This window comes from Montipora capricornis, chromosome 12 (genome assembly GCF_036669925.1).
Source record: "Montipora capricornis isolate CH-2021 chromosome 12, ASM3666992v2, whole genome shotgun sequence".
Classification (NCBI taxonomy): domain Eukaryota; kingdom Metazoa; phylum Cnidaria; class Anthozoa; order Scleractinia; family Acroporidae; genus Montipora; species Montipora capricornis.
In genome coordinates, this window is record NC_090894.1 from 35,682,438 (window position 1) to 35,707,317 (window position 24,880).

The following is a 24,880-nucleotide window of genomic DNA, read 5'->3' on the forward strand; positions in this document are numbered from 1 at the left end:
ACGACAACGCAAAAACAAATCTCGAAGCAGAATATGGCCAGCCAGCAGATATCGTAAGTGCGTATGAGAAGAATCCAAGGAAAGTGAAGGAATTCTACAAGCAATTTCGCTACGATGTACAAAGTTTGGATACGCTTGAGTGGCTCGGGGATGTTACAGGAAATGTGCTGTCTACTTTAGAGAAACTGAAAGGAGTGAAAGCTGATCTGGTGAGTGGAAATGAAGGCTCGAGAGACTGGATTTCAAGGATCTCTTGGGAGAACTTAAAAAATGGACAGACATCAATCCTATCGAGGAAAGCATGGCAGAAAAGATCCCAGGTAAAGGAATTTCAAATCCAAAGCAAACAATGTCCACGCGTGTACTCAAAACCCATTCACAGAAAGAAACATGAACCGGAAACCAGCGATGTGTTTACTGCGAAGATCAAAATCACCGATCAGTCAATTGCACAAAGGTCACCGAGACGGTGGAAAAGTGCAGAATACTTTCGGAGAAAAGACTGTGCTTTAACTGCACCGGCGGAAAGCATCGCTCGGATGAATGTAAGAGTAGACTGCGATGCTAGAAATGAAGTCGCAAACATCAGCACCCGCGAAAACGAGTTCAATCCTCTCCTAGTCGCCTCTGGAATGCCAAACGTGCGCGTGACATATCCTGTTGTAGGAAGAAGGTGTGAAATGTCCAGCACTGTTGGATACGGGCGCGGGAAGCTCTTACGCATCTGCAGCGATGTTCAACAGAATTCCCCCCAGAGCTAGAAAGCGTACCAAGTGGGTCAGGAAAATCGAAATGCTGTTAGGGACGTCAACCCGAAAAGTGGAACTGGTTACAATCGAGGTAGGCGACGTAAATGGAACATTCTCAATGCCTGTAGAAGTCACGAAAGTGGACAAAGGAGAACTTCTTTTCCTTGACAATCCGATTTATGAAGAAACCATTGCCCAGAACCCACATATGTTGGGAGTGGTTGTGAATGATTAAGACAAGAACTGTCGCCTCCCAGTGCATCTTATTCTCGATGCCGGAGAGTAAGCAAAATTGAAGACCGAGAGTGCACCGAAAATCGGCAAACCTGATAAGCCTGTCGCTCAGCTGACGAAATTCGGCGGCATCTTCATGTCATCAGGAAAACTGGACATAACAAACATGTTATTGGCGCAGACATCACACGCAGATTACGAGGACCTTTGCCCCGTCTGGATGTGCTTGGCCTCTCAGACACACCCACAATCGATCAGAGAAACGTATGCACCGGATTTCAAGAGCAACTTAAGCTGGTACGAAACTGGTCTGCCTTGGTGAGGAAATCATTCAGTGCTGCCGTACAACAGAGAGGGAAGTTTGCGACGACTCTCAAGGTTGCACAGAAAGCTCAAGCGCCAGAATCTAACACCTGCATATGAAGAGATCATTGAAGAACAAAGGCATGCAGGCGTGGTGGAGAAAGCTCAAGGGCCTTGTGTTGGTAGTCGGGAATTCTACATACCGCACAAACCGGTTGTACGAGCCACCGCAGAGTCACCAAGGAGCTTACGAAACGAGGAAGACGACGGCTACGAGGACTATTTCATGTCGTTTCGCGTCAAAAATGTGTAGTAAGTGTCAAGGAATTAAACTAGTGTGAGTGAGTTGGAAGCGTAGAAAGAGAACTAGAGAACTGTCATGTGCTAACGTCCTCCATAGAACCTGAATTTGGTCATTTCACGTCGTCATTTAGGAGATGACGGCAAAGAAATGCACCAAAATGTAAAACGCACGTGCAGAGCCATTGTTTTTGCTCACTAAACCTATTGTTTTGAAGGGGTAGTTTCTAAAGAAACTGTGGTGCTGCGTCGGTGGGGAAGTAGTATACAAAAATTTGGTTTTATCAACGGAGTTGATAATGTAAATTGGCCACCGTACAGAGATTCTAAAAGCTGACGTTTCGAGCGTTAGCCCTTCGTCAGAGCGAATCCGCTCTGACGAAGGGCTAACGCTCGAAACGTCAGCTTTTAGAATCTCTGTACGGTGGCCAATTTACATTATCAACTCCGTTGATAAAACCAAATTTTTGTAAACCTATTGTTTTGTTGCGTCCCTATTGCGAATAGTCTACGACGCATCTGCGAGGGCTTTTGAAGGTACCCCTTCTCTGAAGGATTATTTGCATGCAGGCCCACCCCTCCAAAACAAACTTTGGAGCGTCCTAGTTAAAGGGCGTTTTAACCCCGTGGCCGTTAATGCGATCTCCAGAATGCATTCCTTCAAAAGTAAGAATCAGAGAAAGCTGACCTTGATGCAATGCGTTCCCATTAGCGTCGAGACGAACACTCACCTTTAACGACTTTGCGATTCACAAGAGCGCCTTTTGGACTCACCTCATCTTCTTTTAAAACTTCTTGGGGGAGTCATCGAGGCACACCTTATCAACTGGGAGGAGAAATAACCAGAAGTAGTACAGAAGAGCTGTACTTCGATAATATAATCTCGACATCAATTACAGTGCGCAAAGCCAGAGAAGTGAAAGACTAGGCAACGGTTATCTTCCAGAATGCATGCCTTACACTCCACAAATGGCACTCCAATGCGCCTGAACTAAAAGCAGCTCAGTCTTCAAGGGAAGATACAGACAAAGCAACCCATGCAAAGCAATAGTTGGGCGCTCCACGAGGAACTGTATCAAGTATTCTCGGTCTACCATGGAACAAGGAGCGAGACACAGTTAGCGTAGAAGTCCCATCTGAAGAAGCGAAGTTGACGAAATGAGGAATCTTAGCCAAACTAGCAAAAATTTATGATCCCCTGGGACTGATCTCACCAGAGACATTTCGTGGCAATCTCATCTATCGCGCTGTTTGTGAGTTGCAGCCTGCGTTTATGCAGTCGCTCGTCAGGTATCCGGGACAAATCAAGGCCTAATTGTTGCAAGGTCAAGACTCTCCAAACAAGGCCTGATTATCCCGCGGTCGAGCTCGTAGCCGGTCATATGGCCGTGAACCTGATAACCAACGTTCAGAGAGGCTCTTCAAGGGTTATCCTTAACAAGCATGCACTGTTGGCTGGACAGCACGGTAGCCTTGTATTGGATTAGGGGGCAAGAGAGCTCAAGCAGTTCGTGTCGAATCGTGTACAGAATATCAACAGTCATCATGGAGTCACGTGGCGTTATTTCCCCACTGCAGAGTACCCAGTCGATCTCGGAAGTCGCGGAGGTCCTCTAGAGGAGGCACATCAGTGGTGGAACGGGTCAAAACTGGCTTGCAAACCCAGAAAACTGGCCGACGGATATCCGGGAAGAACCGACTGAAGAGAGCCATGCGAAGCTAAATTAGTTCGGAAAGTGCTAGCAGTGGCAGTTGACGAAAAGGATGAGGTCGAGAACGTATTACGCAAATTCCATTTACAGAACGCCGTACGTGTGTATGCATGGATGCGAAGATTTGCGCCCAACGCTCTCCGCAGCGGAGGTCGGACGCGCATAGAGGGACCGCTGACAACCAAAGTGACAAATCAGCTCAGACTTCATTGGGAAAGGCAGGCTGAGAAGTGTGCTGAAGTTGAAAAGGATCGAGTGGCGTTTAACTTACATTTAAATCAGGAGGTCCTACTTGAATGTCGGGGCCGATTGCAAGGAGACTACCCAATGTATTTAACAGAAACCAGTCTTTATTCCCAGCGAATCGTGGAAGAATCCCACCTTCAAACTTTGCATGGGGGAGTGGGACTACCAATGAATAAAGTCCAAAGCCGATACTGGATCCCTAAGCTGAGGAGGCAGGTGAAGAAAGTTCGCCGAAACTGCCATGGATGCAAAAGATTTCAGGCGATGGCATACGCTGCCCCACCACCTGGATGCCTCCCAACCACCCGTACCGAAGGCGTTAACCCATTTCAAGTGATGGGGGTCGACTACGCTTGTCCACTGCGATATCGCATGTTAAGACAACGAGAACGAAAGGCGTATGTTCTGTTATATGCCTGCAGTTTTTACGAGAGGGTCTACCTGGATCTCTTCCCAAGTTTGGAAACAGAGGAGTACTTGAGGAGTTTGAAGAAGTTCATCGGGAGGCGCGGGAGACCGGAGCGAATCTATTCCGGCAATGGCAGAACATTAAATCTAAGTTGAAGACATTTTTTTTAAGCGTTGTTTTAATTGACAGTTTTAGTTTTTAATTAATTGTTTGAAGGATCATCTTTTTATTATTTTAATTGTAAATATTGTAAAGCGCTGTTGAATGTTTAAGAAACGGCGCTATACAAGTTTATATTATTATTATTATTTGTTGGTGCTGCGAAGTGGGTCAGAGACTCCAAAATTACCTTTCCGTCAACCAGATCAAGTGGCATTTTAACCTGAGCTGCGCCCCATGGTGGGGCGGTCAGTTCGAGAGAATCATAGATCTAGTGAAGTCAGCCCTACACAAGTCAATAGGGAATGGGATGTTGAGCTGGAAAGAGTTACAAGAGGTGTTATCAGACTTGGAGACCACACTTAATAACCGACCGTTGAGTTATCTCGAAGATGATCCTCAGTTACCTGTTCTGACGCCAAGCTCTGTGCTGTTCGTGAATAGCAATGTGCTGCCAGAGTTGCAGCCTCACCGTATTGAAACGGCTGACAAGGCGCAAGGAGGCGGTGTGGTGACGTTCGTCAAAAGAGTACTTGCGCAGCCTTCGCGAGAGACACTGTAACAAAGCAACCGTTCAAGGAAATGCACCTGCCGTCGGTGATGTTGCGATAGTACAAACCCAAGAAAGGAACAGAGGCAAATGGCCACTAGGCATAGTCGAGGATCTGATAGTTGGTACTGATGGAGTAGTCAGACTTTGACATCATTTTCCGGCCTCGATCCAGCTCTCTCAAGAACTTAAAGTTAGTAATAGCGGACCATTAAATAGGAAAATTCCAGTTACAATAAACAGGTCTCTTTTTAAAATCAAGGCTTAAAACTTCGGTCGCTTAGTGTTTAGTTAACATAGTTTCGAAATCCAAAGAAAAATAAGAATTAATTGTTTGATCACAGGGGCACTTTAAGCCTGGTTTTTACTGTGACATAAGGAGCGCTTACCATTTGAATGGAATTTTCGGTGAGAATGTTTCGACAAATGAGACTGCACGTTCTGTACTCAGAAGAAGACAATGGGAATGTGCTGTATCATTTGCCAGAAAAACGGGTTGTTCTGATTGAAAAACAAATGAAACGGTCTATTTTCTCTGGCACTTTTAATTGTGAACAAATGGTACAGAAATTTCCGGGTATTCCAGTCAAAGCGAGAAAAAGGGAATACCTCGTAAGGTATTACTTTTTTCCGAAAACATTCCACCGGGACGAACCGTTCCATTTGAGTTCTCGCCGGAATTACCGAAAATTCCATTGAAATGGAAAGCGCTCAAGCATAAACGTGAGCATAAGCATAAGAAAAAGGAATCGTTTCCATTTTCTTACGCTTACGTCACGTTAATAACTGTGTAAACGGGCGCAACGTAAACATAAGCATAAGACCGTCCACCAAAACTTGGGTCGTCTCATTCTCCAGCGAGTTTCTTTCTGGAGATAACTGCGCTTGCGTATGTCATTTCTCTTATGCTTACGCAACAAGTGTGATTTTCGTAATGCTTACGCTTATGTTTATGCTTATGTCGCAGTGTAAACCACACTTTAATCTAGCCCAAAATCATTCAGATAGTAAAAACCATTTTCTTCGCGTTTGTGTTTGTGAGCATTATTGTTGTGAGCGATAATTCAGGTTTACGTGTTCGCAATTTTGTTTTGTTCATCTCATAGATGTTTAGATTTTTAATTAAAAACACTCTGTTTTGATTGGCCACTCAACCTCATTGTGTAAATAGTTCACCCTTAAATCAAAATAGATACGTTTCGTTTCTGAGGAAACGGACTGAGCAGCTCTCGGGATTATGAGAAATATGCTGCAGTCGAACTCGATCCTTTAGCCTGCTTCTTCCATTGTAGGAATTACCAGGAGTACCTATTGGATTCCTAGGTTTTTTTTCTCTTTTCCACTTTTTATTTTCGGCATTACTCCTGGGAAATCCACTTTCAGCGCCTGCAATACCACCCAACTCAGTGCCCTCTGTTTTTGTGTAACATTTAAATCAGGCAACCCAGTTTACGCCCTCATAGCGTCTAGTTTTATACATCTTTATCTTATGCCTAGAGCTGGTTTTCTCAATTCATTCAACAAACAAAACAAACTCTTAATTAATATAAATGACGCACTCGAAGTTGCATTCAGTGGACAAAAATTTCCTCTATCGTAAAAAAAAATCGACAACTTAGACTATCTAAGTTACACAAGCATTTCAAATATGAGTACGCACTACAGATCAGGTACAGAGGAAAAAGATGAAAATGGTAATCACCAAGTTTTTAGCCTGTCAATCACTTCGTATTCGTATTTCATGTCATCCAATCAAATAACAGACATTTCATTGGGTTTCCAAGCTGTTTACAGCCGAATATCGGGTTTCTTCAGCTTTTAGGTATTGATCAAGATGACTGTGTAAGCGTTGGTTAAAAGAAGTACAAAAACCTCAAACAGTTATAACATACGCAGAGTCCGGTGTGCGCCCGCGGTAAATCGAACCAATCGGAAATACTGCATTTGTTTGCAGATAAAGTCAATACATTGCCTTGTGAAGATCAATTATCCTAACGCTTTGAAAACACTTGAATTTTATTTTGTAGCGTATCGACAATTCTTCAAGGCCGGAGTATATGTCAATTAACGAAGCAATTGTGTGCAGGCGGCGCCATACAAAGTAATTATCCGTAGAGTTCGAGAGGAATTGAAATATTGATGAGATCTGCCAGGACCTGGAGGAAATACAAACTTTTCAGGATTGGAAGAAAGGGTTCTTAAAAACCATTACTTCATGTTAAATAAATAACAGGTAAGACCTACAGAGTCTCGGGACATAATTTATTCCTCAAAATGGTAAATACTAAATTTCATTCGAACAGGAGAATTATCGGGATTGATGAAGTTCACTACGGATCTTAAAAATTGAAGGGATGGCCGAGCTCATGCGTAGGGGTAGATATTACATCTTTCATTCATTGTTATTAGGCAACAAATTTTCAGCCAAATACATAGGATCAAAATTACACAGGAACACTTTATTATTCCGCGCAATTTATCTGCATTTGCAATTGACTTCCTTAGCTGTTTCGCAGCTGGTAGGGTGCAGGTAGATTATTTGGTGCTGTGAAAAGGCTTTGTGTGATTAAAAGTTATGGCAAGTTTTAAAGGTAATAAATGTAGCAAATGCCATGATTGACGACAAGTGAAGACTATTTTAAACCAGAATTTAAATTGTCTTTGTTTTCTTCTTGAAATTTATTTAATAAGCAGGTTGACTTTCTTCATTTATGGAAGAATTTTGAAAAAAGTTTCCCTGAAATGAACTACAGGGGATTTCATGAATCATAGCCATACGTTATCGAAATAATCTTAAAATAATTTCAACAAATTTTGTTTCCATAGGTTTTTTCAGCTCTTGTATAATAGCCAGCTGTGATAGACAAATGTCAGTTGAAAAAATATTCCATCGTAACCAAGACGAAATTAGGACCTAACAAAAATAAACTATGCTCCTTATTTTCAAAATCAAGTTTTCTCAACTCCATTTAATGACTGAGCCTTTCCGGATTTAGTTTTCATTACTTCTTCCCTGAAGCGTATTAAATATTGTACTACATCCAAATTACAAAAATTCAAGACTGCACTTTAAAGATCAGATTATTAAAACTGATTTCCCCTTCCTGTGAAAAATTCTATGCGCACTTCATATTTTGCCGATGACGTAGGTTGATAGCATCTTCCTGTCTCTGTCATCAGTCCTTCATAACGTAAACCGAAAAGAAAATGAATATGGTTATGTCAAGCTGTGTTTCGGGCTCTAATACAGGCCAAGTTTGGCGCCCTATATAAACATTCCCCTTTCTTTGTCTCCTTTGAGTTAGTATATTTTGAATTAGAATCAGTTTTATTTTCATCTTTGTGTTGCACTCGTTCACCAAATTGCAGCCGAGCAGTTAGCTAAAGTGGTGAAAGAACAAGGTGCAGTGTGTGAATTAATGAATCTCATATTGAGTAATACTCTTGTACCGGTGTGTGCCGAAGAAACGGGCAAAATATCAGCCGTTGGGCGTCAAGTGGGAAAACAGTGACGCGTAAAAAGATGACTTATTCCTTAAAATAGTTCAAGCTACTATTTTCGTCATGGCGCGGTTAACAAAAAACAAAAAGATTTCTACGACCTTTCGGAATTGTTACTCCCCAGTTAACGCACATTTTTAAAACTTCAAAGTTAAAAGCCAATATCAACAATAGCACTGACAGCAAGAGCTATAACACTTAACAAAGTCCAATTCTTAGGTCTAGAATTTATTGTTAGAGAACTTGAGAAGATTCTTAAAATGTCATACTTCCAAATTTTCTTTCATTGGAAGAACGAAATACGAGGGAAAAAAGGGAGAAAATCCTAGCGAAAATGAAGATGCGATGTTGTGTAATACCTGGTGCTCAGACAGACGCAGGCTCAACAGAAAAACATTTCTTACCTTTTCGCGTAATTCTAAGCGTTGGAATTGATCCAAACTTCCATAAAAACGACTTTTTTTCCTTTATTCCGAGAGAAATTCGCTTTCCAGCGAAAAAATGTTTAGTTTAGCAACGCTTTCCGCAATCATTTACCATACAAGCCCAAACTAAGGTATATGAGCTGATAATCGAGATTGAGTAAACCAATCAGAGCACGAAAAATGCATTAACCGAGGTTGAAAATTTAATAATATATGTTAAACCATTGAATAAGAGATTTATTATTCCACCATAAAAAAATGTGTTATTTTGCATCAATTTTACTTGGTAAGAGTGTTTAAAAAAATGCATCATCTGTCCTTAAGGACGCGTGCGAAGAATGTAAACAGCACAAAAATCCAGCCAAATGTCCTTAATTTGATTGGATAAAATGCAAAGGTAAATGACAGATGATTGGCATGCCAGTAAAACGGTTTTGAAAGCCATCTTGACGGTCAGGCAAACGTGTCCGAAATAACCGGCAGTGTTTCTATGGGAATCTGGGTTAAAATAAATTGAGAAAACCTTAAATGTGGAAAAATTTGTTGCTAATCAAAATACTTTACTGACAAAATTTGAGGATCCTACCTGCATTAGAATTTGCCCAGCGAAATTTTAAATTTCCCTTACATTTGTCTGACTGAGCGTAAATCTCAAGCAATTGTATGGCAAAATTTAAAATTCCGCGGGGCAAATTCTAGTTCAGGTAGGATCCTCAAATTTTGTTAGTAAAATCCTTTAGTTAGATAAAACGGGGAATCTGCAGTGGCCATTTCAGGCGGTTGTTTTGCCAAATATTCGTTAATGATGCTCACCGGACAGCGTGATCCACCAGTAGCGAACATTTTGGGATTGAACGTGGGTCAGGGAAGAATTCGTGCGTACAGGACTTTGTGTGCGTGGAATCCAAGTTGTTTCTCGTCCCACAGGTTTTGAATCTAAATTTCACTTAGTCCTGTACCATCTGAATTATAATTTGCAGTTTTCAGTTTGCAAATCGAAGGTTCACTGACAATGCAGGGATGCATAAACGTAGTGACCAGTCTTAACCAGCCTTTAGACTTAGAGCCCATTTATAAAAATATTCCTCACAACAAAAAAACAAATATTCAGCCAAATACACAGGATCAAAATATTTCGTAGAATTTATATATTTAGTGTACATGTAATTAGGTACTCATTAGGCAAGCTGATTCGCTGCTGTTTGGGTGCAGAAAACTGTTCACCGATGTAAACAGGGTTGTGCGATATGATTTAACGACTATTGTCCGAAGTGGAGGTGGCTCAGTAGTGGTGGATAATTACCGACCGCGCGACGGCGAGTTGAATATCCACCACTAGCCACCGACAATGAGGTGAATAGTTAATAGATTTAAAACAAACAGATTCCATGATTCCAACAAAACAAATAGATTCCATGATTCCATGTTGCCGTGCTTCTGTTCAGTAATAGATCACAGATGACGTCAAAATGTGGTAAGAACAAAAAAGTGTGATCTATTACTGAACAGACCCACGGCAACATGGAATCTATTTGTTTTATATAATAAAGAATTAAACTTTATTCGAATAAAAGCTGATGGTGACGTCAATCGTGCGTCTGTCCTCTAATAGATCATAGGCAAGAACCAATCAAAATCCGTGAATAACTTGGGTTATTATATAAAGATAGATAGATAGATAGATAGATAGATAGATAGTTTAATGATCAATACATTGCAGACCGAAGGTTGAATTGCGTATTTACAATAAATCGATAAAAAGTATGTATATAGCTAAGTACAATAAAATAAAAGTATAACGAAGAATATGATAAAAAGCGAAACTAAGAATCTCTCTCTCTCTCTCTCTCTCTCTCTCTCTCTCTCTCTCTCTCTCTCTATATATATATATATATATATATAATCAATACCAGATCTAATAATAAAACTATTTCTAAAACGATCTGTCTTACCGTTTAGGTAGTTGTTTTAGAAAGTACTAAAACAGTGAAATGATACAGCACAAAAAGATGATTTAACTCATTTATCCCTGCAACGATTACAACATTTGAAGGCGCAAATCCCGGGCGAGTTTCTCGGAGGTGAATAGCAGCGGATATTCCGGCGGAGTTTGAGTGGCCAATCAGAGCGCGTCTTCAACGCTATCCACGTTTTTAATATATACTAAAAAGATATAGCAACTTTTTGAAAAGCAAATGAACTGAAACGAATACTCTCAATTATGAAAACATGATGTGAAGATTTTTTTGTCCTTTCCAAAGAATATTGCACACAGTTTGAAGAGAGTCCGCAGTTTTTAGTGAAGCCTGGAAGGGATTTCGAAATGAAAACATATTTTAATTTCAAGTTGTTAATGACGTCGTCAAATGCATTGATTTTGTTGAACGCTGCAGCCTAGGAACCAGTCGCTAAGCGAACGAGCCAAGTTATTACAGATGAAGTCAGACGTCTGGCGAGGCTTCGACTGGATCTCAAGATGAAGACATGATTAAACTCGATCGAGTTCAACTGAGTTCAAAGACGTATTTCTTTAATTTGGCCAGCCGAAAGATAGTGCGTTACTTACTAAATACTCAAATATACGTTGTGCATTGTATCGGTCCTTGCTCAAAATATTTACTTAATAAGTGTCAATTCTTTAGCGCCAGGAAACGGACAATATACATAGCAATTCGAAACCAAATTAAATTAATACAAATCATATCAAATATTTATGGTTTGTTTTATGGTTTGTCGTATTGCTTGGATATGTTCTTGCAGAGTATTTTTGCCTAGGTGCTACGTAAGTTTTTCCCTGGGCAGAATATTAGGAACCACTCATTGGGGCTTGAGATGGAATAAATGTGCGCATACCTGTTGCAGCTCTTAAAATTGCTTAATACTACACAGATAGCTCTCAGTTCAACATCATTTCATATCATGAGGTGGAAGGTTCACACGTTATTCAGTATTCACGTCGTTACATTTTTTTTAACCATGCAGCTCTCGTTCCTTTGGCAGGTACAGTAGTGTGCGACGCGACCACACGGCAATTAGTTCGGGAACCGTTTAGTCCTATATTTTCTTTTTCGCATTTATTTGCAAATGTTTAAAGTCAGTCACTTCACAAAGTGAATTAAAGTAATTCCCGCTTTTACATTGTTGGTTTCAGCGGTCTTTGGCAAAAAGGGTACGTACGCACTCCAATGCATGGCCCTCTCTCCCCACGGGCCGGGTGCAATGCACAAGGGGACTAAATGAAGAAACGTTTGTCTCAACATCAGACTGCCCTATAATCCTACTCCGTACCAAAAGCTTTCCATAACATTAGTTTCATTAATTTTCATTCCATAAAACTTGTTTTGAAATTGAAGCCATAATGTAACCTGAAAGTATTGCACACTGATTTGTGAAAATGCTAATTTTCTTTCTTTGTTAAATTTGTTAAAATGTTAATTTTCTCTCTTTCGTTAAGGCATCCTAAGGGCATTTCAGCTAGTTGGCTAGATAGTAGCGTGTTCTTTGTTTATTTTTGTTTTACGATTTTTTTTTTTAAAAGTTTGTAAATATGTTTTCACACGACCTAAATATTATCTAATGATAGGATTTATAGACATATTCATTGGCAGGCACAATCACTTTAAACTTAAAAAGCACCTGTAGCTTTCATTCGCCAAACACAAAACCAAAGTACATGCATGCACTGTATAAACCTTTCAAGAAACCAAGGAGTATATCGTTGATTTTTCCGTTATCAATCAAGGTAGCTCTAGTGGTAAAATCTATGACTAAGAAGACATTCTCCATGGGATTGGCGCTTTTCTTGTTTGACAGCTAAAATTAAATGGAAATAGAATATTTGCTTTTCGTGACAGAATTTTGAAATATCTCTCTGTACGCTAACGACGTCACAAGACGGGGCGTGATTGGTCAGCGACGTAAGGTCGCTTCCATCGATTACTTCATTTGAAAAACAGCTTGAGGAATAAGAATAATTTAAACTTTCGAATGCTATCACTGACTTACACATCGCGCGTAGATTTTTAGCAAAAGAAGGAAATGATCGGCTAGCGAAGGACTTGCCAAACGGAAACATTTAGAGAACTCCTTACATTTTGAAAATAAGATAAGAAGTAAGCCCCAATCCAACGTGTCTGTGTATAACGGAAGATGGAGCTTGCTACACTGGCAGAATAACAGGCACAGGCATACGCTTGCAAATATTTCATTTAAGCATATATCACCGATCTAAGGGTGATCGATTTGCTTCTGTGGCAGGTTTTTCACGAAGGACAGCTTTGCTCAAGAATGCCTTCTGGAAAGGGAAAGAAAAGATCCAACAGAATTGTCTTGAATGTCGGCGGAGTGCGACACGAAACGTTTTTAAGTACACTAAAAACAATTCCAGATACTCGACTGTCTTATCTCGGAGACCATCACACAACAGTTGCCAGATCACCAGAGTATGATGCCAGCAAAGGGGAGTATTTTTTTGACAGACATCCTGGGGTATTTCCACAGATACTCAATTTTTACCGCACGGGAAGATTGCACTGCCCATCTGATGTTTGTGGACCACTGTTCGAAGAGGAATTGGGATTCTGGGGCATTGATGAACAACAGGTACCATAATGGTTTTCTTAGTGCTAGCTTTTAGAACCTGTTTAATCAAGACGGCGGATCGTAGATAAATTTTGAAGCTAAATTAATATAATTGCAAGGCTTCAAAAAAATATTTACACAACCCCCTGAATGTCTAGACTCGAAAATGAGCGCTAATCTCAATTAAGGCTTTATAACTTTCTTGTAAATACGATGACAACGATAATTCTTTATTTCAGTACCCTGTTAAAGCTCTACAGCTGTAAGTTTAAACGTGGATTTTGTGTCTGCGTTAACTGATTATCGGAAGTTGATCTCACTCTTTCAGCTTTATATGTCTTATTTTATCTTAATTTCTACCGCATTTATTTGTGTTTGGATACTGTAGGTCGCTAAACCCATGTTCTTAAAAGGCTGATCTTCTTAGTGAAAGATCTTCTGTAAGAAGACAGACCGAAACGAAAGAAAGGCACGAACAATATTTCTCTAGCAGAAGAACCAGGCTATCGATTTCTAATTATAGCAAAACCTTTTCAAGGATAATATTCAAAAACAAGGCAAGAGGAACGAAGCCCAAGTTAATCTCGGCGTTTTGCGGACCTACAGTTGTGATGCCGATTAAAAATATAATATAGTTCAACTAAAATCAAGCAAAACTAAGAATTTAAAAACGGTTTTTTGAATAACTATACTTGCCATGCATAACTCATCCATAACTCGCCAAACGTATATTAATAAATTTCACTTCTGCAACTGTTAGGTAACACGCAAACAACTTCACAATTCGAAACATAATAACTTGCTTTAATAGCGTTTTGTAATATTAGATGTCGTATTTTCAACCCTTCAACGAAAATTGTAGATTTTTGTTGCATTTGGGGAGCCTTTTCACGGTTCCTGGGTGCGCTAATTGCAGATGGTTCACAAATATCTGCTTTGAAATCGTTTCTGGAAAGATCCTTGATTCCTTTGAAATTCGTATTACAATTTACTTGAAGGGCTTCTTGTAGATCTATTGTCGTTTCGGATATTCCTCAGACTACGACAACAACATTTCTTTTTGATGAAAATGCCCAGAAAATAAAATTTGACTTCAAAATGAAGTATAGGTAAATGAGCTTCCATAGATAATTCCCGGCAATTTTACGTGCTAGCAGCATATTTTTGAGCAGCATATTGAAGGCCTTTTTCTTTATCCTACTTTGTATCGTAGCCCGCCGGGTTGTTTTATTGCTATCGAAACTCGAATCGTGAAGACAAATTTAATGTTTATTTTTTTTCATGCACTGAAATATTCGAATGATATTAAGAAACAATTTCAGTTCTCAGAATCTGTTGACATGAAGACAGGTGCTTCTTCACCACTAATAAAGCTCAATATGTCATTGCTGCCTCCAAAAGGATGGATCGTTGAAAATTTGACTGAGTCCACCTTGATTCTAAAACAACGTTACCGCCCAAAACATTGTCTCGTTGCCATTAATATTTTAATACGGTTGAATGCAAATTGTTTTTCTTATGTGGTACTGACAAAACCAAATAAAAGAATCCTCGATTCGTACACGTTAAAAACCAGTTTTGAAATCATTCCATTCAGATATACTGATACGTTTCCTGAAATAAATTATCGTATCAGCATATAGTAGCAGCTTTTGCACAAATTTAAACCTTGTACAGTATTCGGTGTTTAGCTCCTGTAAAGTGTTTTCGGCTTGAAAGGCGACAAAATACGCTACCCAGTTATCGAAAACCCAGTTTTTGTCATTCGAGGTTAATAATTTTACGGTTATTATCACAGACAGGAACAATCCCCCCCTGTAATGTCTCTAATGAGATCGTTCGACAATACATTCATGGTTGGCATATCTAGGGTTTACAACCTCATCGTGGTTTCTAATCTCTCGAAAGCTTTAAGAGTATGAGTTTCGCTAGCGAACAAACTATAAATGTTCTATTTTCTAATAATGTTATTCCTTATCTTTCAAGTTAAATAATACTTGAATTTGAAAATTTACTTATATTGAAAGAGAGGTGAACCGGTCTAATCATATGCGCGCTAAAATGAAGTTCGATTTAGCTGCGGAGGATGATAGAGAGAATATTGTTCCCCTGCATTAAAAGAAAATCGACCCTGAGGCTTGTTTCAAATTGCTGGCGAATTGAGACAGCGGGAACATTCAAAAGGAAATGGTCGAAGAAAATTATGACGATTCGCGATCACATTGTCAAAAGAAACGAGACGAATCTAGGATTTCATGGAACATTTCTCAGTGTTTTGTATCGTTCGCTTTTTTTTTCGAATTGCGAAAGCTCGATTTTATTAATGATAATGTTGGTTCTGGTAACATATAATCAATCACTTCTTTTGGTATCGGCCTTGCGGTGAGTAAGAATTGAATGCCACGTTTAAGGTGGCTCAAACCAGTTTTCACAATTTGAAGGGTATGTCTTCTTAGAGCGACTATCTTACTTCACTGGCTCACGTATATGCGTAACGGGAACATGAAACGCCAATAACTGCTTAACAAAATACATTAATTTGTGAAGTATAGCTCGCCATGGTAACAAAAGAGCTATCGATTAAAGCTCTATAATTATCTTTCAACGCTTGTATCTTTAAAAATGAAATCGGTGACCCCATTTTTTAATTGCTGGAAAGTGTTTGGCAGGCTAAGATAAACTTCTCTGCAAAATGCCAAAAAAAATTTTCTCGAGCGGATTCAGAGCCGCCTGAAAATGTCGAAGATAATGTGTTTTTTTAGATGGCTCTTTCGTTGCCATGGTGACATCGTACGTCACATCAATTAGTGCATCTTGTTAAAGCAATTACTTTTTTTTCTCATGGTAGCATAACAAACAGTTGGGTCGGGAGCTAATCAAGAGGAGCAGGAGGAACATCTCCCATACTTGGCTTTGGAGTCAACCTTTCCCCCGAGTATACAAAAATTTTGGTTTTAACAACGGAGTTGATAATGTAACTTGACCACCGCACAGACATTCTAAAAGCTGACGTTCCGAGCATTAGCCCTTCGCCAGAACGAATCGAGGAATTGTGGGTTACGTGTAGTTTTTGTAGTAGAGTAGGAGCTACTATTGGTGGTAACATGGCAACGTGAAAAATAGGAATATATTAGTTAAATGAAAAGCGTTCGTTAATACCGTGAGGATTAAGGGTGCCGATTTGGAAGATGAATTTTTGTTCCAGATTCTTGCGGCTTTCCGTCGTACCTAGATGTAGGGAAAGGCCGCAGATAACCATGTGTTTTTGGAATGGTAAGGGAGATTAAAATGACGAGCGACTGGCTTAGATGAATCCTTGTCATTCTTCTAGACATCGCAAAGGTGTTCGCGGAATCGTCTACCTGTCTCACCAATGTATAGTTTATTGCATAACGTACAGGTTATGCAATAAATGACATTTGCGGAGGTACATGTGAAACGATCGGTGATTTTAACACATCGCTTAGGTCCCGATATCTTGCTAGTCTTAAGAATGAAAAGACAAGTTTTGCATCGCGAGAGCGCACATTTGAAAGTGTCGGGTTGCTCGTTAGTTTTGAGCGCGTTTCTAACTAAAAAGTTGCCTACGTTTTTGTCGCGTTTGAATGAAATAAGTGGAGGTTGCGAAAAGATTCTACCAGTCTCGGGATCATTTTGGAGTAATTTAAAGTTATTAAAAATGATACTTTTGACTGCGTGATTATGAGGATGGAAAGTGAGGGTGAATGGAATTCTGTCATTCTTATCTTTTTGTGACGTTTGTAGTGCTGACTGTCGATCAAATTGTTGGGCACGATGATGGCCCGCTTTGACCACAGAGACAGGATAGCCACGTTTTTCGAAGAACTGGCCCATGTCCTCTGATTTCCTGGAAAAAAAGCTTTGCGGCAACTTTTTGACACCTCGTTTTATGCCTAAATCCAGAAAGATCTCACCTTCACAAATCAAAAACTTGTCAAATACACCATTCAGAATCTTATAGTTAATCAAGAATTACGGGACACCGCAACTAATCTCATCATCAACACCCCTAGCACTTCGCACATTTACTTCTTGCCTAAAATTCACAAATAGTAATGGTAATGAATTTATATAGCGCATTTTCTATTATCATGTTCAAATGCGCTTTACAAGCAAGGGATCTATGGGTGAGATCGGACATCAGCATATGTAAGCGCCGCTGGCAGCCGCTATCAGTCCATTAGTGATCTCTCCCAACACATGCATGAATAAAATGAGGCCTCATTTTATGACCACAACACCGGGAGCTGCATGCCCTACCCTTTACGAATAGTGTGTGACATCTTTTACGTCCCACTGAGTTGTGAACATTGAAGGGTTGTGAGACGGGGCCTACGGTTTATAGTCCTTATCCGAGAAGACTTGAAAGTCTAACCATTTGTGGATGCCATTACAAAGGCAGCATTTTCTCCTCAGTTATTTTAAGAACCTGAGTGTTGGTCCGGCCGGAGTCGAACTCACGATCTCTCGCATGGCAGCCCGATGCTCAACCAACTGAGCAACCTAACAACCCAGGTTGTCCTATCGTTTCTGCCTGTAGTTGCCCAACCGAACTCATTTCTATCTACTTAGGCAGGATTATGACGCCTATCGTCAAATCTTTGCCATCATACATTAAAGACAGTACACACCCACTAAAAATTTTCTGCGATTTCAATTTCTCCGGCCAAGACAAACTTATTTTCACCATGGTCATTACATCTCTGTACACAGTCATTCCTAATAACGAAGGTCTTCAAGCACTTAAACACTTTTTCGATCAACGCACTGTCAAAGAACCAAGCTCGGAAATGCTCCTCTGCCTTGCCGAACTAGTTTCTGTCGCCGGCAGCTATTACAAGCAAATCAATGGTGTAGCGATGGGCACAAGCATGGGACCTAGCTATGCCAATCTTTTTGTAGGATATGTTGAACACCAATTTTTTAATCAGTACAACGGCCCCAAACCCGAAGTCTACGGTCGCTACATCGACGACTGCATCGGAGCTATTTCATCCAGCAGAGAACAACTCGATCAATTTATAACCTCCGCCAATTCTTTTCATCCGGCTCTTAAATATACCTGGGAAATTTCGGAAACTTCATTGGCTTTCCTAGATATCAAAGTTTCGAGTGGTGGCAACGTGCTATGTACCAGTGTGCGCTACAAACCTACAGATTCTCATAGTTATTTGTTGTATTCATCGTCACATCCATCACATGTCAAGAATTCCATTCCTTATTCTCAATTTCGTAGACTTCGACGTCTATGTAGTGATGACTACGATTTTTCCAGAAAAACAGAGGAGATGTGCCATTTCTTTGAAAAACGTGGCTATCCTGTCTCTGTGGGCCACCATCGTGCCCAACAATTTGATCGCCAGTCAGCACTACAAACGTCACAAAAAGATAAGAATGACAGAATTCCATTCACCCTCACTTTCCATCCTCATAATCACGCAGTCAAAAGTATCATTCTTAATAACTTTAAATTGCTCCAAAAGGATCCCGAGACTGGTAGAATCTTTTCGCAACCTCCACTTATTTCATTCAAACGCGACAAAAACGTAGGCAACTTTTTAGTTAGAAACGCTCTCAAAACTAACGAGCAACCCGACACTTTCAAATGTGCGCTCTCGCGATGCAAAACTTGTCTTTTCATTCTTAAGACTAGCAAGATATCGGGACCTAAGCGATGTGTTAAGATCACCGATCGTTTCACATGTACCTCCGCAAATGTCATTTATTGCATAACCTGTACGTTACAATAAATTATACAATGGCGAGACAGGCAGACGACTATAGGCGGCCGATTCCGCGAACACCTTCGCGATGTTGAGAAGAATGACAAGGATGCATCTAAGCCAGTCGCTCGTCATTTTAATCTCCCTAACCATTCCAAAAAACACATGGCTATCTGCGGCCTTTCCCTACATCTAGGTACGACGGAAAGCCGCAAGAATCTGGAACAAAAATTCATCTTCCAAATCGGCACCCTTAATCCTCACGGTATTAACGAACGCTTTTCATTTAACTAATATATTCCTATTTTTCACGTTGCCATGTTATCACCAATAGCGTAGCTCCTACTCTACTATAAAAACTACACGTAACCCACAATTCCTCGATTCGTTCTGACGAAGGGCTAACGCTCGAAACGCCAGCTTTTAGAATCTCTGTACGGTGGCCAATTTACATTATAAACTCCGTTTATAAAACCAATTTTTGTATACTACTTCCCCACCGACGCAGCACCACAGTTTCCTTAGAAACTACCCCCTTCATTTCTTATGTCATTAAGAGACCGATTACAGAGTGCGCATGCACAATAATGTCGAAAGAGGGGGACAAACGGCTTCAACTTCATTCACTGATTCGCGATAACAAAATAAATGTTGAATGGTTGTTGAAGGTAACTTTCAATATGTTTCAACACGGTTGAAAGGGGGGAGAGGGTCTCACTGGGGTTAACCGTTGGCCGTGAAACGTCAAGAAAAGTTAACCGTTAGGCGTGAAAATGACAAAAGTATCACCATTAGCCGTGAAAAAAATTAAAATTCTTTAGCGAGATTTCTTTTATTTTGAAAAGTGGAATAGGGAGTACATTTTCCTGCTAGCAGTGGTCTCTTTTCTTTTGCGTTCGCTGGGTTGACGAGTACGGGAGAAGAGACCTCTATCATGGGACAAAACTCGCTCTGATCCAACCGCCGTCCACAACCTTGGACGGCACTCTTCAAACCGCATGCCCCATAATTTGTTTGCTGACTGTGATTTGAGCCCACTGTGTCCCCCGCATCCTTTACAATAATTCCGCTGTTGTTAAGTGAGCCCACCCAACATGAAGTATGACGTGAGGATTCGATCGCCAACATGAAGTATGACGTGAGGATTCGATCGACCGCGCATGCTCAAGACAGTGAATTTTGACCCACAGCAGAGGTCTCTTTTCCCGCACTCGTCAGCCCAGCGAACGCAAAAGAAAAGAGACCTCTGCTAGCAGGGAAGGAGTACATATATCTTACTCAGGCTGGACAACTTAATGTGTAGTATCGTGGGATATTTTTTTAATCATTTGAATTATTATTTAACTGCAGTCCGCAGACTACAAATAACACCCAAAACAAGTACAAATATCTCACGGTATTAGTACTGCACAAGACCAGTCTGACCGGTTTTTCACAAACGTATTAGTCTTACGAAAGCGGCAAAAATGGCTGAGAATGCTCATTTTTCCCCCGAAGAAAACGATGAATGCTTGTCAAATTTTAAGAGTTTTGGCGATAACGTACACGACAAGTCACTTTCTCTGTTTTTTGAAGAAAACCGAAACGTAAATACAACAAAAAGAGAAAAACTGACCTCAATGTATTGAAACGGTGGTGCAAGTCCGTGAAAAAATTTTAGTAGGGCCGTTGAAGAAATTCCTCTCGAGGAACTTGACAACCTTTTATGGTTTTCTTGAATCGCATGAGTTTTAAAAGGAAACAAGAAAATTCTCAGCAAAAGTACGGAAAAGGAAAAAAAAGCATTTCAGATTCAACTGCTAAAAGCTGCAAAACCCAGCGAATTACGCTAAAAAGTTCTAGCTCGTGATGTGACAGATCGGCGTTAGATAATTTAATTTGTCAGTTCAAGGTCAAAACAGAGTTTTATTGAGGTACTTTATTCCACGAGATCATTCACATTTTGATGCATTTCATTAAAACACGCAAGCTTTGCTTGGAACAAGAATCGGCAAAATACGGCAACCAAGAAAGGGCGAACTTCAAACAAGACCTCCAAGAGATTACCTGTACTTGCTTGAAACAAACTTCTAAAAACACAAGCTAGTGATATTTCTCCTTAATTTTACGAAAACTCGTTGCGATTACCTGTTTATAACATAAGGGAAAAACTTCTTGTCACTGTCCAGGCACATCGAAAAAAAAAAAGAAAACAGCTTCGAAGCAAAAGGAGTAAAAAAACACTTGTTCCCTCGCATTTTAGAGCAAAACAAATAGAGAAATCAACTATTTCTTTATGTCCAAAAAAAGCGCAGATGATTGTTATTTAATTCCAGTTGAGAATAAAAATCCGAGTTTCATTTCTGAACAAAGGGAAAAACGATTAAACCACTTTTTTACGTTGTACGTATCCACTTGAAATAACGCATCCGTAAAAACAAGAAACAGTTTATTATCCAAGACAAGAATTTGTGAAGTAACTTCTTCCAACAAGTTTGAGCTATTACTGGTATATTGTTTTGTTGTTCTCGTTCTTTCTTCTTTCTTTCTGTTCTTCTGTCTCCCAGATTTTTATACTAATCATCTCTAATGGAGAAAAGATACGTAGCAATGTAAATGTAGTTGTGCGAAGACAAGTTAAAAGGGAAGACAGCTCACTTCCGCTTGCCGTCCGCGTCTCAAAAACGCGCGTGCTTAAGCTCCCTATTGATGGGTGAGCGCGAGGGCACTAATCGGTCTGTCAATGACGTATCTATGTCCGTATTCCATAGTAAGAACCACGGCTGCATCGTGGAACTGAATAAAAGGCATCACGTGAAGCTTCGTTGAATGAAATGTTGATGATGTCTTGAAACCGTTTGCTCACCCCACCCCAGCAGTCAACATCGTTCAACGAAAATCGTACAGATGTTGACGCAAATGTTGAAGCCATTTGGCCGAGCCTTTATAAATGCTCTCTTACTTTTGGTACCAGCACTCAGCGCCCGTGCTGCATTAAGTACAACTCTTTTCTATTGTTGGTATTGACAGAAATTCTCTTGAAAATATGTGTGGGATTAATGCCATTTATTGTAAAATTTCGAATTGCTGGTTCTCTTTGGGTAACAAAATAAAGAAATTGTCTCCTCCACTGAAACTGCCCGTACAGCCTCCAGGGTTTTTATTGTTTGGGCATTTCTATAAAGGGTAGATAAATGCCCCCAAAATAACTTTTCGATTCCGCCACTTTTTGACCCCGAAATCAAGCTTCCAAGTTTCGCGCTTTGGCCACGCTAAATCAAGTTGACCGGGAGAAGGAGACTTGGTTCCAGAATCGACTGTGACGTCATTTAAGGATTTGCGCACCAAATTCAATTTTTTTGGAGGATCATTTTTGCTTTGTTCCTTTGGCGGGCTCTTCGGAAATTATGCCTGATAGATGTGCTGTTGCGAGTTGTCCAAATATTCCTGAAGCAGAGAATGGCATAGCATTACAAAAATTCCATTTTATGGTGACGTTCCAAGTGAAACGAAGGCCAGAAGAAAAAATTGGACGGACTTTAATTAAAGCGCGACAAGTGGGCACCAAGCGATTCATACGCTCTGTGTTCTTGCCACTTCGCTACCGAGGCCTTCACGCTGCGGCTATCGTTTGGAAATCTTAAATGTCAGCGAACACTCATAAAGGATAACATTGGTGTTCTTCCAGCACCAAAGTTTCAGCGCAATAGCTGGGGAGACGAAGATTTATCCGAACGAAGTCGTCGTCAGGTTAGTCACGCCACATTAGCGTACAATCATAGTCGCTTTACAGACGTTGTGTGAAAATCGGGCATTTCAATTCTTTTTTTTTTCACTTCTGGCGTACTCTCGTACGCTTTCTGTTTTGGCTAGATTGCAGAATACCCGGCCCACCAAATGTCCTACTTAAAAAAGGTGCCACCGCGGTCCCGTAGTCGTGTTTAACAATGCTGCTTCCGCGTCCACTAAATGCCTTACTGACCGCAGTCCCGCAGTGCTGCTTGTCCGCTGTGGCATGGGACAGAAAATGGTATTCATATAAACAACTCACATCTACATCTACATCTACATGTTCCAGCACTCGGCAAAGTCCCTTTTTGACTTGTGGCTGTTTCTGCTTAGGTGGCCTCATACACTCGGTTCCTAAACCGGGTATTCTGCAATCGCTCCACTTCTTAAATTTCCTTTTGCTGTTCCATTAACTACACTTTTCACGAGATCGTCTGAAGAAGAAAGGATTCGTTTACTGATTAAGCCTAAGCGCTCGTTTCAGTGATTTTGTCTAAGCACTCTCCTAAAATTTTAGCTTTCATTTTGCAGTTCGCTTAACTACACTTTTCATGCGATCGTGTGAAGAAAAAAGCACTCGTTTACTGATCAAGTAGAGAAAAATATATATCCTGAACCGACGGAGCCAGTAGACCTAAAAAGTCTGGCAGACCTTTCTTTATCACCACTGATGCAAGTGCTTTCTTGTACGATTATGCCAAACCAGTTTTGTAGCTGCTGTTTTCTTTCTTCCATTTTTGTCCTTTCACGATTATATTCACGAAACCAATCTTCACCTGCCAGTGGCTCCTGACAATAGGGGCCTTCTTCTGAATCGGAAGGAGCATCACCGTCAAAGAGTGTGGATCTTTAGAGCTCTATTTCTTCGTTCGAATCCGATGAAAGACCGTTCCCATCATCTTCAGAAGAAAAGTCGCTTTGATGTTCCATCACTCACTAAACGCTGTCCTAAAGCGTCGCTTAATTAATGAAACTACACAATGATCGGTCTGTGAAGGTCGTCAAACTTTCTCTTCCAATAGCCCTTTTCACGGTTAGTTTTTCTTATTTGCATTACAATACAATCTATTGTAGCATGTCGGTGAGGCAATTTCGGGCTACTTTACAGTTTTAACCCGAAATTGCCTCGCATCCACGTTAGATTACATTGTAATGCAAATGAGAATAACTAACCGTGAAAAGGTCTATTTCGAGTCGTTCCTGAAGTGACGTCACTAGTCACCAATCTTCGATTACGCGGTCAACTTGATTGGGCGTGTCCAAACCTTGATTTCGTGGTCAAAAAGTGGCGGAATCGTAAAATTATTTTTGGGGCATTTATCTACGCTGTATGGCGATGCAAAAACCATGAAAACCCTGGAGGCCGGAAAGCGCATAATGAAAACTGATCTTGGCCAAAACATCGTATATACTAGTAATAGCTATCGCTAAGTGCCAATGAAAAAGTCATTAGCGAGCTTACGCAACAGGAAGACTCAGGACGGTAGAATGACGAAAAAATGTCGCGTAAGATTGGGAATGAACAGTTTCGCGCGAAATTTTTTCGTCATTCTGCCGTCCTGAGTCTTCCAGCTTTCCTGTTGCGTAAGCTCCCTAATATAATACATAGTTTGCAGATTTGTATCGGAGTTCCAAAATACCCAACAGTAGTTGTAATTTTTTTTTCGAAAGTACTGCAACTCAACTTATCTAGTTAACAATAAGAGAAATTGCACACTTTGTATCTCCAACAACAATGTAGATGTCAACGTGTTTTGCAATAATATGAAAAGTACTGCAGTAATTTTTGAACAGCCGTAATTTTAACAGGAATATACAATAATTAACTTGAATAAATTCAGTGCCTTGTAAAAAATCGCCAAAGCGTTTTCAGGGAATCAAAGTCTATCGCACATGAAAGTTGTTTCACTTGTAGAATCTTTATTTTGCAAGATACGGCCATGAATTACAAGTCAAATTGATCGTTTAATTGTGTACTTTGCAGACGACATATTTTCTTTGAAAATTAAATTAAGTTGTTCACAACTCAATGGTTACAAAACGAAAAACAAACTGCTCTTCTCGCCGGTCGAAATCCGAAATTGACAACAGCGGCCGATAAGGACAGATACGCCGGTTTAGTTTTAAGCTCGTTCACTCAATATAGAAAGCGATGGTTCGAAAATAAACATTAAAGAACACGCAAAGCAAGTGTACACA

The 24,880-nt window shown here is 40.3% G+C and overlaps 2 protein-coding genes across 6 annotated transcripts in view; both read left to right on the top strand.

Annotated features, from left to right (window-relative positions):
* Window positions 1-3,412: 3,412 nt before the first annotated feature.
* Window positions 3,413-4,108, top strand: LOC138025743 (uncharacterized). Its single transcript, XM_068872908.1, has one exon. The coding sequence runs from the start codon at window positions 3,413-3,415 to the stop codon at window positions 4,106-4,108; it is 696 nt and encodes a 231-aa protein (XP_068729009.1).
* A 2,386-nt stretch (window positions 4,109-6,494) lies between these two features.
* Window positions 6,495-24,880, top strand: part of LOC138026461 (uncharacterized) — a 28,965-nt gene continuing 10,579 nt past the window's right edge. Inside the window, exons 1-3 of one of the 5 annotated variants that reach the window (XM_068873829.1) lie at window positions 6,495-6,577; window positions 6,690-6,895; window positions 12,846-13,190. In XM_068873829.1, coding sequence (XP_068729930.1) covers window positions 12,876-13,190 — 315 coding nt within the window. In that variant the 5' untranslated portion in view covers window positions 6,495-6,577; window positions 6,690-6,895; window positions 12,846-12,875. Of the gene's footprint in view, window positions 6,896-6,965; window positions 7,039-12,574; window positions 12,768-12,845; window positions 13,191-24,880 lie in introns of those variants that run through there. The other 4 variants (XM_068873830.1, XM_068873828.1, XM_068873827.1 and 1 more) reach the window with 4 other exon arrangements.